At 30.8% G+C, this 16,174-nt stretch overlaps 1 protein-coding gene across 1 annotated transcript in view; it reads right to left on the reverse strand.

The window, feature by feature from the left end:
* Positions 1-2,439: 2,439 nt before the first annotated feature.
* Positions 2,440-16,174, reverse strand: part of LOC124353847 (indole-3-acetaldehyde oxidase-like) — a 46,252-nt gene continuing 32,517 nt past the window's right edge. Inside the window, 9 exon segments of the mRNA XM_046803876.1 lie at positions 2,440-2,649; positions 3,956-4,066; positions 6,223-6,319; positions 7,013-7,174; positions 10,472-10,562; positions 12,159-12,289; positions 12,902-13,030; positions 14,150-14,308; positions 15,169-15,356. Of these exon segments, the coding sequence (XP_046659832.1) occupies positions 2,582-2,649; positions 3,956-4,066; positions 6,223-6,319; positions 7,013-7,174; positions 10,472-10,562; positions 12,159-12,289; positions 12,902-13,030; positions 14,150-14,308; positions 15,169-15,356 (1,136 nt within the window). The 3' untranslated portion in view covers positions 2,440-2,581.

A 16,174-nucleotide genomic window follows, 5' to 3' on the forward strand; every position in this document is an offset into this window, starting at 1 on the left:
AAGCTGCTGGCCTTTACTTCTTCCCACTCCAGACCATCGCCTTCCTGTCCCATTGTTTCACATGACACTGTGCGGTGCAGATTAAAGACCCAACATCGACATTCTTGTTAGTATCCCATTGTAGCCTGTGTTGGTGTGATGTGTGATTGTGATCCTCGTACTCGTTTGAACCATTTTATTCCCCTTCTTTTCTGTTCTTTATGTTTGTATGTATTAATACCTCCTCCGCCTGAAGAAGAGGGTAGATTCCAACCCTCGAAACATTGTGTTATACCTTTTGTAACATATATTGATGGCAAATGTTCGAAATCCTGTTATTCTATCAAACCTTACATTGCCAATAAATAACTTTAAACACACGAGTTTATAGTACTTTATATAAAACGGTGTGGGATGGGAGCTCTGCCTGCTTAGCTTCAAAGTCGGTTGGGACCTATCCCTTGGTTATTAATTGTCCTGTAAAACATTTATGTCAATTTTAGTAGAAAACATTTTAACAGGTGATTTTAGACCTAAAAACAAGACAAAAAGTTTATGTACGCATGTTTATATCTGGAAATTATTCGTTAACAAAAAAGGCTAGTATAAGATTTTGCCCAGATTTTCCACTCCGAGGATTAAATGAATCCAGAATGAAACCATTGAACGGTAATTAAGACACACATTTAATCGTTTTATACAAGTTTCGACATGAGAAATTGAATACACTTGGTTGGTCCCGTAACTGAAAGTCACTCAGTTTGTAAAATAACTTGCTTAGAAAAAAAATATAGTGTCAAACCACGTTTCCACGTTTTTTACGTTTAAGGCGCTATAATTTCATTAAATGGATAAAAATGCATAAAATCCATGAACAAAAATTTAAGAGAATTTAATTCCGAGAAGTCAATAGCAACAAATTCTAAATTAATCTATTCGAATTTAATTTAACTTGTATTACCTCCAGAAAAGTAACATTACTGTATTATCATAATTGTCCTGTAAAACATTTGTCAATTTTAGCACAAAACATTTTAACAGTTGATTTTAGACCCAAAAACAAGACAAAAAGTTTATGTAGGCGTATGTCTGGAAATGCTTTGTTATCGAAAAAGGCTAGTAAAAGATTTAGTCCAGATTTCCACTCTGAGGATTAAATGAAACCTGACTGAAACCATTGAACGGTAATTAAGACAAAATTTGATCGTTTCATACAAGTTTTGACCTGACCAATTGAATAAACTTGGTCCCATAACTGAAAGTCACTCAGTTTGTAAAAAGACTTGAATATTTATTATATAAGTGAACAATTAAGCGGAAACAAATTCCATTTAACATCATAATACTTTTTTCTAAATGAAACATAACTATTTTCATTACATTATAAATAATGTAAAAAATTCCGCCATTACAAAATATACACTTCTTAACACGCTTCCGAATATTTTAAGTTGCAAGAACATATTTCTTTTCCTTTATGAGGCTAGTAGCATAAAAATTGGAGTACCCAGTTCATCTACTATATTAACTTTAACTTTGTAAATTTCGATTTTCATCCAACCCCATAAGCAATAATGCAAGGTCTGAAGACCTTGTCGGTCAGTTAATAAATCCTCCAGCACCAATCAGTTTGCCTTCACTGTTCATTTAAAGATTCTCCAACTCGATGAGCAGTATGTGGAGAAGCGCCGTCATGTTGAAAATACATATTTATTAGTGTTAAATGTGGTGTATTTTCCAGAAAAGTAAACAATTCATTACGTAAAAATACCATGTGTAATTTTGCTACAAATTCGGTTCTCTAATGTGAACGGACCAATTAATTCATCATCTACAATAACACACCACACACTGACTGAAATATGCGCTGAAACTTACTGTCTGTTGTGGCATGATGATTCTCATTCGGATGAGAATTTTTGATTCGAAATTTCATCAGTGATGGGTCACTGATGAAATTTCGTAGTGTTGTGAACACCATCACGACTTTAATTTAGCTTCGTCAGTAAAAAGTATTCTTGAAACAATCCAACGATGAGGATTGTCTTCTTGCTGATGGTGTTGCACTTTTTGTACATTGAATGGATTCAATCCGTGTAAGTGTAAAGTTTGCCACACGAGTTTTGAGATATTACGTTGCATAGATATTTCCCGCGAACTTGTAGTGGGACTACGTTCAACTGTTTGAAGAATTCTTTCAGTATCATCATGTTGAAGCCCTCGATCAGATGAAATTCTTGCGCTAGGAAAACAATCAGTCTAACGGAGATTAATAAGCATCCTGGTAAATCCTTATAATTTGGTTCTTTACGTTGGAGAAACCGACGTTGATATTCTGCAACTGCAGCTATAGCACTGCCATTACAAAAGCCATACACATACACCATATCTGCGTACTCAGCGTGAGAAAATATGTGAGCATTATTCAAAGAAGTTTGAAACAAAACGGACAAATTTCTAAATACGAATTGAATTTTAATTTAAATTAAATTATTGATAAGCACAGTAAATGGTAAATGGATATTGAAATTAATTTTTCTCACAAATCAAAACATTAATAAAAACTAAATAACGTACAATTAACGTTACTGGTTTTCAGAGTTCATAGAAGGTATTTTCCTGAGTCGATATCTGAAAACAAGAAGAGCTTCTCTCCTGTAAAAGGCGCATCTGAAACAAAATTAAGAACATTTATTTTTACTAAAGAATGTACAAAAATTATGTTTTCTTATGTATATAAAATTATACTTTATTATTCCGATATCCTCCCCTCGTTACAAAATTAGAGTAAAATAAACAGAACTTGAATTTTGTAAAATACAAAAACTTTAGAAATATTTATGAACTTAAAATTATGGCTTGGAGAGTTATAATTACGGAATTTATAAGGAGAAAGTATTCAAGATATGGTATACTTATTGATACATTTACTCGTAAAAATACGAGTAAATATCATTGCTGCTAACTATAACATTTGATTTTATAAAGACAATTTTTTGTAAAATGAAAATAATTGTTGCTTACAGAAAGTTATCGTCGTTAGTCAGATTACAAATTAATTTAAAGTTAATGATGTTTCATACTAAATATTCATGTTTACAACTTTAATTATATACTATTTTTTCGCAGTTGCTGAAACTAGATAAGATATATTAAGATAGGTTATTCTTCCCTTCAAATATAACGTTTTGACTAATTTTGAATTTTTTCATTGAGACTTTTGGTAATTAACTTTTAGTGTTATTCGGGATAATATATTACAGGTTATGGTTAGAGGAACAACATTAATGTTTTCAACATTCGCTTTTTAACCAGTCTGAATAATTTGCTTGTGTAAGTTCCAAGACAATTTTTACTTCTAAAGGATATATTTGGATTCCAAACAATTAGGTACAGCTTTGACGAAGAATTCTTTTATCGTTCTGTGGTACAAAAAAATCATTTTAAATCTCTGAACGATGGCAAATGGCCGGAAAATCCTGTTTCCTTCACAATCCTTCCATCGTCAAAAATAAATTTCAAACAAAGAATTCTTTTCCGTGTGGCATGTATTTCTCTCTTAATAGCGTAGATTTCCTATGTAACAGTTTTGAAGTTATCGTCATACATGGTATTGTAGGAATATTAAAGAAACACAATATACAGGTATTTGTTGAATTACCTGTTATGCCATGAAGAAAAATTTATTTGCCCAAGTAAATATGGACATTGCTTGTAAAACCCTTATCAAAATACCTGTATTATATGTTGAAGCCACTACTAAAAGGAATATAATGAAAATACATTGATTAAGATTATATATAAATAGTAAGTTAAACGCTAACGATAATTTATGGAAGTTATCAATCACAAATCAAAGAATTACATTTTAATTTTAAGATCAGTGGTACTATTTATACCTAGGTACAACTTAAATAAGCAATAGGTACCTGAATAACTACTTTTAGAGCCACATATAATAGAAGTAAATATTTACCCATTTCCAACCAACAGTCAGGCAATCCCATGTCCCTGCGGACAGACCTGAGAGCTTGCCGCAGGGCGAACATCACAGAATTGGACATACACAGAGGAGGTTCACCCACCGCTGGAATATTGATATCCAATCAGTACGTGTTAGGACCAAGTACGTGTTAGGACCTGTATTCTTGACCTTAATTACCAATATTCACTATAACATCGCAACATTATTATTGAATAATTAATTAAGAATATCGATACAGTGTACTTCATTATGCAAGTAATCACGTTTCTTTCCCTGTACGCCTCTATAAACCGTAAAATATCACTACGAAAGTTTATGCAATAGATAGTTTTTTTTTGTAAAAAAAATTATGGTTGCCTGTAAAGTCGGTTTTACGGGCGAAGATTTTACGTGACAACGTCTTTTTCTCGGTAGAATATTTATTGATATGAATATTATTAAATTGCACAATAGGAACAAGGAATTGAATGAAAATAAGAATTGCACAAATTTTAACTATAGAAATATATTTTGTTTACTAAAACATTGTACATAATTTGAAATTAATTAAAATTTGTTATTGTAAATGGTAAAGTTGAATAAAACATTTACTAAAATTGGAATTTGAAATTCTTGCTAAACACAGTTAAATTCTAACTCCGCGCGTGGTGATTGGTCGGTTTAGTTCGTTTGTTTGGTCGCACTGTTATGACAGGTTAGAGGTTATAATTTGTTATTTTAAATGTTTGACTAGCAATACGCGCTGTTTTCTTCTCAATCGACTGAATTACGATTGATTGCAGAGTGATTTAAACTAATAATTTACTTAACACTATCAACATTTGTCAATAGTATGACATAACCTATAAACTCAGTTTCTCAACTTTTGTGTCAATCTAACAATTAATCAATCAATCATAGTTTACGATAATGAAATATCAGTGTACAATTATTTACCTTTATTGTTGTAGTTGTTGTAAATGACGAATCTAAGCACTCCACATTTTCACGAATAAACATAGTTATCTGCTTTATCCCGTGCGGCGGACCCACAGTTATCTGCTTTATCCCGTGCGGATCCCGTGCGGCGGACCCACTGGACGGGCATCGTAACGTTACCGGGCGTTACACTTTTTCATGAGTGACTCCGAGCCGCAACCTAATTTAAGACGTTGTCACGTCAAAAAAAAAAAAAAAAAAAAAAAAAAAAACAAAGCACAACCAAAGTAAAGTAATAAATAGTTTCATTAAAAAAATAAATATTTGATTTGATTTTACGTACAACAGAGGAAAAGAAACATTTACAATTTCAATAAGGAGAAATAAAGAAATTCTTTATTCTAATTGCTTTAAAAGCCACATAACAACGTCATGTATCTTTGTCGCAAATGTATAATTCTTTAACAGATTTTCTTTAAAGTATACTTAAAGTTAGTGATTAAAAACCTTTCTTTTATAAATGGCCATAAACTAAAATCATTGGGACAAAATGCTCAACGCTGTAGTGGCAACCTTGCAACAACTCTTTTAATTGCCTCTCAAACTCACACAGACTACCTTCAATCTTTAACGAATCCGGCAGAGAGTTATAGAGGCTAGAAACATAGCACACGAACTTTCTATGAGTAGGAAGTTGTTTTATATTTTGGAATTCCGGTATTTTTGATTTTACGGAGATTGGTAAGTATGATTAGTCTGGTGACTCTGGAATAGGCATATATTTTTTCTAATAAAAAAAAACTGTATATAGATTGAAGAGAATTTAATTAAGGTGTTTTCTTGTAAGTATAACACAAGAGCACTTAGGCAGAAGATAAAAACATTGTTAGCAGCCTTTTTTGAAATTTAAAGATCATATCCATTCTCCTATTGCCGTATCCTCAGATTTCCAAACTAATACAGGGGTAAATTTGTCTATAATACGCTGTCAAAAAACCTTTGTGTATATAAAACTTAGTCCATTAAACTTCTAAGAAACTTCATGAAAAGAAACAATTTGATAAGTGAATCACCATGCTATTGTGTATTAGTTTGTGACATTTTAATTGTAAGAAAGTTATTGTTTTAAATATGTTATTTATAATTGTATCTCATAAAGAACATATTTATTTAACTATAATACATCTATAACTACAGACTACAGAATATGTTGTAAGCAACTTCACTGCGACACGGGTCACGTACCGACTTTAGGACAGCCGGAATAGTAGTAGGGTGGGTCCACCGCAATCGGTGTGTTAAAGTAACGAGGAGGGTTTTGATATTCTGTTTAAACTCACCTTTTGTTCTCAAAATCCCAAGTGGGTTATCAGAGTTCTTCAAAAGGTAAACTCTAAAATCAATGGGTATGTCTTTAGCACCTGGAATCTCGTATTTCTGAAACACCATTAATATTTAATGTTGAAAGTCCATCAGAAAATATTGGATTTTATACATTAACCATAAACCTGCCTAAAGTATAATGATATTTTATATGTATACATTATATGTGTAAATATATATATATATATATATATATATATATATATATATATATACAGTATATATTATATATATGTCTTTAAAAGGTAATTTTTATTACATACATTTTCGTAAAATTTTGAGTAAAACGTAGCACAAGTTTGAAAATTATATTAATGTATCGTAAGAACTATTGAAATATAAAAAAGAACTTATTTTTTAAAGGAGAGGCCGATCCGCTTTTAAAATAAATTGAATATAAATACACGGCTGGAGATCTATCTAGTTAGACAGGTCTATCTAATAGTTTGGACAGTATATTTTGGCCATAAGTATCATAAACCTTCAACATTGACTTTGGTTATGTGATTAGCAGCACTAACATTAATGCATATATTTTGGATGTATAAAAATAAATAAATTTCGTAGTTTTCAATTTTTTGAACAATTAATATATATATATATATATATATATATATATATATATATCCTGTGAACATATTTATTACTAATAAATAATTTTTATTCTATGCAAAGCCAATTAGAACATTCATTTATATTGCTAAAATTGTATTAGACATGTCATGCTGCAGATCGTTGACGACGTACCAGTGTCCTGTTGGTTAACATCCTCCCAGTGCTAGGACAATAGATCAACTCCTCAGATGTCCAGTATCCTAGGCCCATGATAAAAGCTCCTTCAACTTGACCAATGTCTACAAATTGGTTCATGCTTCTGCCAGTATCCTCAAGAATGTCCACGCGAATACACTGTTAAACGAAAAGTTCATGAATAAACGCTTTAAAAAAAATATTGTATTATGATGTATTTCGTACCACTCTCACTCAAAACAGTATTGATCGAGTACATTCTTACTACTGGGTTAGATGTAAAATAGATTCAAAAAAGCTATGTAGATGGTACTTTTGGAAAATTCCGTTTCACAGACACAGAAATATTTTTAAACTTTATGTGTTAATGGTATTATGAATTCATATATTAATGCATTTAATATTCTTAATATAAAATAAAATCTCAGAACAGTAACGCCTATAGATATTAAAAACTATAATTAATCATAGATAATTTCACCTATATTTCTGCTATAGTAACTATCAGTGTTGGTAGTGACTAAAAACGTAGGATGATGAGAGAGCGATAAAAGAGGTAATTTCATACCCATGTGAAATATTAGGGGAGATATTGGACTGAAAATAAGGCTGCTAAGAAATGAGATACAAGAGGATACATGAGAGATATTAGATCAATATTGAAATATCCTATACAAAGATGTGATATAGGAAACATATTAGAATCGATATGTGGGCTGAGTTTCATTGGAGTTTATCACCTATCAGTTAGCTGCCAACATTTATATTGTGTTTGCCAGGGGGCCGTAAAAATTGTTGTAACTTTTTTTTGTATTGTGAGTAACCATATTGGCAATGACAAAATATATTAATAATAAATTTGTAAACAAACTGAGTACATATGACATAGTAACACATGTAGCTATAGACTTGGAATTTTGCGTGCAATCTCATCGAACCCTGCTACCGTCACGTGGCGTGGCGTACTCCTAATTTGTAGCTATTTGTAATCATTTTATGACTAATGTACCAACCATCATAATCGTTTTTGACCACTAGTGGAACAATGTTTTATAAACCTGTACTTTTTAAAAACGCATTAACTTTTTCATAAATAAAAACTACAATAAAAATTCCTACACTTGATTCTACACTCGATTTCACTAAATATGTGGCATTCAGTCCTATTAAACCTTATAAGTATTACACCTTACATAATTAAATCATCGTGTACCTTGTAATGGTTTCCGTTTGTGGAGGTTGGAACAGTATGAAGCTGTGTAAATTTAAACATATGTAAAAAAGCTGATCCTAGATATTTCCCCTTGCCGGCAGTAGGATACTTTTAGAGACTGAATGTGCAAGAGCAAATCACTTAGGTCACATGCCAACTTACCCAATTCCACCACCGGTTTTGAGTAAAGTTTAAAAGCATTACTCAATTAAACAAAACTAAAGTATAATTAATTGTGCTTTTATAGTAGAAATGAGCACTGGCAATAAGATTTACAACAGTAACGCTACTTATCAAACCACACACATTTGACGCACTTCGTATTAGTTCTACAAGAATGTAATTACTTAGCTTAAATTAATCAATAGTTATTGATCATTGTTGGTATAGGAGTAAGCACCCGCAGAGATACATGCGCGGTTTCTCAGGCGGTGAACTCACAACTTTGGAATAACGAACTACATTTTTAAACATTTATATTTACGGTATGTAAATGTTAAAATTTACAAATTAAAACGATATTGTTAAGATTCCTTCAATGTAACAAACTTTATTACAAAACATATCACAAGTATAGTTTCAAAACCTTTCCTTGAAATCATGCTGAATAAGTAAAGCTCCGTAAACGTATGGTAAAAGATTTGATCTGCAGTGCCCATATAACCTCTTGAAAAATACTCATGTATATTATGAAGCGTAAAACTTTCAACAAAAATATCAGAAATACTTTACTGGAAAAACCATATAAAACCTGTTAGAGATGTAGCCTTGAAAAGTGTTTTATAAATATGTATAATACAATATAAATAAAACTTTTAACACGTTTTTGTAAACTTTTATTTTTGTTACTATGTACATATCGAAATCTGTGATTTAAATGTACCTGAAGATGAAATGACAGATTTCGAAATGTACATAGTAACAAAAATAAAAGTTTACAAAAAAGTGTTAAAAGGTTTATTTATACATACATATAAAACCTTTTCGATAAAAAAGAAATGAATTCAGTGTAACAAATAATTATTTCAAGATCCAATTCCTCCGATAGGTGCCTGCACAACTCAAACATTTTGTACACGGTTATACAACTTTAAATACTTTATTCTACGTTATTACCGAGTTTCAAGGGGTTATATGTAAAATTATACCACTCACACGTCTTACCGCTATACATACAACTGACTTACAACTGGTGGGCCAGGCTTGGAAATGAGCATGCAAACTCTTTCTATATAAATAAAGGTATGTAAATGAATGTATAATATTTGTTAACTCTCTTATGCACTTTTATTCAGAGTATCTAAACGTTTTATTCTCTTACGTGATAAGTACTATTTCGAAGGAAGTTTTTCGTTTGTTGTATTTCGTAAAATAGAATTATTTTGTAATCCTGTCTTTATAATTGTAAAAATTATGTTTCTTTTTTGCATTACTATTTCAGTAGTTGAAGTACGTATTATAGAACAGATATTGTTTGCTTTATTTATATTTTTATGATTGATTGTATGACTGATTGCTTATGTCCAGAATCGGTTTTGTTCACAGGAGCCTTTCCTTCTTACCTTGAAATAAAGGGATGGATATTTTTAACAATTTTTTAAATATTAGGAACTACTCAAAGATAATGACTTTATTAGAACATTGCATTGGTTTTCCGAATTATTAAACCTATTTATTACTTATAACTATACCTATTTATAAGTGGTCATAGTTATCCATTTTAGTCCTCCACCCATTCACTTTAGAACTACTCGGAAACTACGATGCTGAAGTGAAACGAGTCATGCACTTGAACTCTGTTATACGATACTGCATTGTTGTAACTCACGTTTCTTATTAACTTTTTAAAGTTATTTATTAATAATGAGAAATATCTTCTATATTAAGTTTTTATTTGAATTCAGCTATCTGACATTATCATCAAAATGTAGAGGATTTTTATGTGCAAATAACTACTATACATTTTTTAAATTGTAAAATGTTTTTTTGTATTTAAATCTCAAGGTAATTCAATATTTAGATTAAAACGACTTTGTTAATTTTGTTAAAGTCGCAAAACTTATTCTGAAAAGTTTGACAACCAAAGTTACTTCCTCTTTTCTTCAAAGAAAATCATGGCCTCATAGTATAAAATATAATATGACCCAATGTATAGGGATTGATTGGGGAAAGTATTGGAAGCGTCATTAACTTAGAGTTAAATTGCACAAAAACAATAAAACATACTCTATGCTAATACATACCTTATGCTCTCCAGTTAAAATATCAAGTTCCACTTCTAAGACTGTAGCTCCAAAAATGGTGTAAGCTTTCGGGTCCTGTATTGGGGAATACCTGTTAAATATTAAGTACGTGTATAAGTATCTATTTCAGAAAGAATTACTTATACTCGAAAACGTTGTAGAGTACTTGTTCCAGATTTTTATATTTATATAAGTTGATTCTAAAATAGGGTGTTAACTTCGGGAATAGTTAAATAGATTACTGTAAAGGGAAACAGCTAAAAATTGCATATTCTACATTTGTTTAGTTCTCTGTATAATTATGTGCTGCATGTGTGTTTTATACAATATAGTGTTTTTCTAAGTAAGCGTTATAAAGCGTTTTTTTTCTAAGTTATAAAGCTGAAATTTCAAACATATGCTATAATTAAACACCACTGGAAAAAAACTAATACACTTTTTCTAACAAAGTTGAAAATGGCCAAAATTGTAATGTTGAATTTTACGAAAACAACGGCTTGAATGATAAATCTTCATTCAAAGCTATGTTGAAAGCTTATTATATGAAAGCTTAATTGGCCGAAAATGGTAACTAATTAAAAAACTTGAATATAGTGGATTAAACGTGACTTGTTAAACTAATAATTTTACATTACAGGCTGCCAGTCCACGTGACATGTTTAAACATATAACATGTAACAATTTTATGTAGCCTAAAATTTCACACATTAAAGAAACGCCTAACCTAAATACGATATTTACTGCTTTATTTCACAAATTCGTCTTTCCGTTCAAAAATTGTATTATACATGTATGAACTCCAAAAAAATCAATAAATAGCAGCTCATGCAGAGAAAACGATAGAATACATTACGTGCGTTTTTCATGTATTCTTTTAGTTATCCTCAACTTTCATAGATAATGTTATTTACCGAAATGGCTAATTAATACTACAATTATAAACAATATTTTTACTGTGTGTTCATCCTTATGTGTTGTTGTATGTTATCTGGGCTTGTAGTTTACTCACTGTTTTCTTGTTAAACCTATTATATGTACATATACATATAATATATATACCTATATACATATATTTATTTATTATTGTTATTTATTTAGAGTATTTATTATATAAAGAATTACATTTTAATTTCACACTTTATACACGTATTTTGCGTTATTACTTACTTGTTATTATAACTTATTACTGTGTTATTGTAATTGTAATTGTAATTTTTAATTAATTTATTTATGGATAGCTGCCTTTGTTCCCCATACGATATATATATATATATATATATATTATTATATATACTGTGTTATTATTATTTATAATATATTTATTATTGTTATTTATTAATTCATTACTATATTTATGCTTTATGCCAAGATTATTTTGTACTTTTGTCACCTGTTTACTATTCTAATTTAACATAAAATGATTATGTTTACATTAATAGATCTTTTTTACTATTATTGTACATTGGGTTTACCGTTGGAAGTGAAATAAATAAGCAAATGGAGGAACATTAAGTAAGAGTACAATATTTGAAATAACATAGTCGTTCTTCAGAACACGAAAAATATATAAGTCCATTCCCAAAATAGGTTATACAGAATAGTTTCGTAGAAGATTATGCAAGTAAACGGTCTTCATGAATAACGATAGGATAGAGAAAATAGCGTAAGTATATAGTGCATATCTCACATGCACGAAGCGCTGAGGTTGATTTGAGCTTGATAGGCGGCTTGTATCAGTACAGGCCAGGTGGGCTCTATCAATTCACTTCGGATGGGTTCCAGCCTATTATTGATCTTCCTGCAGCATTCCTCTACTGCCTACAAAATCAGAATAATGAAAAATGCATCAATATATTCTCTACAATATTATTCACTAATTTTAGACTGTAGACTTGAAATAAGTCTAGGGTCAGTGTATTTTAATTTCACAATAACATACTTTTATTACTCGTGTAGTTAACAACACTTTTAAGGCTTCATCCCTCAATGTGGCACAAACTATTATTTTCAGTGCTAAGTCACTTTTGGTAAAAAATTCAAAATAAAATAATCTTGAATAATCTTGAATGCTGACTGGCTTGTTTGGTTTTACGTTCATGATAAGCTATTATAAGTCGACAGATTTTATATTGAAACATCGGAGTTTAAATCGAGACATGAGCTTACCACGAAGATTGACTGTTGGAGTTATCTGAGAGATTTCCTAAACATCTTAGTGAACAGAACGCCAACCAAACCACAAAAACACGCCATGACTGTGATGATTCCCACAAAGTAATAAAAATCACATTTACTTTGCAATTATATATAAAATCGGAAAAATATGAATAGCAACTGCATTATTAAATTAAAATTAATTCTACATTATGGAGGGACTGACGGTAACGATACCGCAACTATTTTATTATAACAATAAAAACAATAACTTACGTAACAAACAGATTCACTGGTGTAACTACTGCCCGTAAATCCATTATTGGGAGACGTTAATATGTCTGTCGGTTTCACTACGACATTTTTCAGTAATATACCGAAAGCTGAAGCACAGACCTGGGCAGCCTGAAACAACAACAAACACATTTACAACACTTGTATAACTAAATTCCACAAATACATCAATAGAGTAGACCGATTGTTTTGAGATGGTCTTGTATTATAGCCATACATGTAATTGTTATAAATTCTCACGCAACAATATATTAAATAAAAATTTAATAAAATAAAATAAAAATAAATTAAATAATAAATTAAACAAAAATTCAACATAAATTAAATAAAAAAATTAGCAAAAATAAAAAAGACCAAAGTAAGTAGTACCGTGGGGTTTACCACTGTCACATACACTCTCCTACTCAAAATCCGTGTTTTTTCCCTATAGCATCGTTTTTGTTTTAATTTTGATAAATCTTAATGTACAGTATAAAAGTTTTTATGTATGTTAAAATAGTACATGGAACTCTAGCAACCATTAATTATAATGTCTGAATTTCAGGAATTAATTTTACTATTATATATAGGCTATATATATAATTTAATGTAATATTTCTTCCGTAAACATTTGGTTTAGAATCGTCTCTTAAACTCTATCCTCCGAAACCATCCGATTGCATTGAAAGATATCTGTTAGTAAAAGTTTTATCATACACTTCTTTAAAGACTTTATTTTTATAATCTCAATGTCTAATGTCCTCATGGACCTGCCCATGATTTCTTTTTCTTTCGTTGAAACCGGATACAACAGAAAACCAAAAAGATCATTAATGAAAATTATAGTTGTAGTTAAAATTTGTATCTGTAAAAAGGGCACTTAAATTAATACTTATTTATATATTTATTTTCAGATAGTACTCTACATTTCGTGCAAATATAAACACAGCATTTATTTGATATCTATGATTATCTTATGGAATCTGTAGATTTTATAAAGTAAGTGTATATTATAAACATAGATACATGTTATAATTATATGATGTATTTATTGTAATAAAATAAAATAATAATATAAAATAAATTATATAACGTATGTTTTTTTATGGAAGTTGTCCATATAAATGTTCAAAGACGTGATGCAGTCAAGGTTAATAGATTTCTTATCACGGAAATGTCTTGTTAATTATTATTACCAATGTTAATACAATAATAATTTTAATTAGATCATGATTGAGCTGAACCTCTTACCTTAGTGTTGATTCCTTGCCCCGTTTCCACTCCTCCATGGGTGACGACAACAGTGCCGTCGTTCCTGTACACAGAGACCGTGGCGTGGTAGTTGGAGGCAATTTCCAAAGGAAATCTCATCGGTACCAACGATATTCCCCTTTTCTTCCACACGTTACACTGTGAAACCATAAGACATTACCATAAGGCAGTAAATTAGGTCGAAACGTGATTTAAACGTTTAAACAAGCATGTGGTTGGGGATAGGGATTTAGAATGTCAAAGAACGCTACTGTAAGAACAACTGACCTTGTTAAATTCTTCCACTGCAGCTTTACGTTTATCGTAGTCTGATTTAAACGTTTAAACAAGCATGTGGTTGGGGATAAGGATTTGGAATGTCAAAGAATGCTACTGTAAGAACAACTGACCTTGTTAAATTCTTCCACTGCAGCTTTACGTTTATCGTAGTCTGATTTAAACGTTTAAACAAGCATGTGGTTGGGGATAGGGATTTAGAATGTCAAAGAACGCTACTGTAAGAACAACTGACCTTGTTAAATTCTTCCACTGCAGCTTTACGTTTATCGTAGTCTGATTTAAACGTTTAAACAAGCATGTGGTTGGGGATAAGGATTTGGAATGTCAAAGAATGCTACTGTAAGAACAACTGACCTTGTTAAATTCTTCCACTGCAGCTTTACGTTTATCGTAGTCTGATTTAAACGTTTAAACAAGCATGTGGTTGGGGATAGGGATTTAGAATGTCAAAGAACGCTACTGTGAGAACAACTGACCTTGCTAAATTCTTCCACTGCAGCTTTACGTTTATCGTAGTCTGATTTAAACGTTTAAACAAGCATGTGGTTGAGGATAGGGATTTAGAATGTCAAAGAACGCTACTGTGAGAACAACTGACCTTGTTAAATTCTTCCACTGCAGCTTTACGTTTATCGTAGTCTGATTTAAACGTTAAACAAGCATGTGGTTGGGGATAGGGATTTAGAATGTCAAAGAACGCTACTGTGAGAACAACTGACCTTGTTAAATTCTTCCACTGCAGCTTTACGTTTATCGTAGTCTGATTTTTCTTTTATGTTCTCTATCAGAGCCTGGGTAGGATACGCCCTGTTCAAGTTCTGCATCCTGACAGACAGCGGGTCCTTGTCAAGCTCGTGTGCTATATGTTCCATTATTTGTTCAGCCATAGTTACTCCTTCTAATGTGCCTGTATCATTCAAGTATCATGAGGTACACTGTATAGAAAACTTTAATTAGTTCAACGGTGATATCATGTTACTACTGAAATACTCTGCAGAGTACCTATCTATAACCATACTCTTATTCGAATAGCAATACTGATTGACCATGAATCTTTCTAAGCGTTTGGGCATGGTAAAATAAAATTGTTTAACTATCTTACCCGAATGTAAATGTGTTGCAAACTAAAAAACCGGAATACTAAAATCCGTTTTCCTACTTAAAGAATAATTAATGTTCTAATAATACAAATTCAACAACATTTTTAGCAGTGCATTTACTTCTTTTCATTCTTTATTTCTTCTTCTGTACTGAATGATTTATTCATTACAGTAAGAATTATGTGAAAAAAGATGAATGAGGTTATTTAAAATTACTTCCCTCGTTAAAACTTTTTCTATACAGTTTTTAAATATAGTATACTAATATGTAAATATATAATATTATATATATAATATACTACAAATATGAACAAAGGTTACGTCAATGCTTTGCTAATCGAGACGATGTACTAAAACTACGGTGAAGATTTACTTTTATTGTGTTCCAAAATTCAATAAGAAAAATATACTGAATTATTATTCTTATTCTATTATTCACAGTCCAGCACTAACTACTGTTTACGGAGTAAACAACTTTTTGGCATGTGAAAACATGTAAATTAGAAATTATCACAGAATTTGGGCCTTTTAATGTCATGTGACATACACTAAAATATGAAGTTTCCAAAATTGGCATCTGTCCTATTCTTCATGTACAATAGTTATTAAATTAGCAAAACACGGC

The sequence above is a fragment of the Homalodisca vitripennis genome, chromosome 1, assembly GCF_021130785.1.
Source record: "Homalodisca vitripennis isolate AUS2020 chromosome 1, UT_GWSS_2.1, whole genome shotgun sequence".
NCBI lineage: Eukaryota > Metazoa > Arthropoda > Insecta > Hemiptera > Cicadellidae > Homalodisca > Homalodisca vitripennis.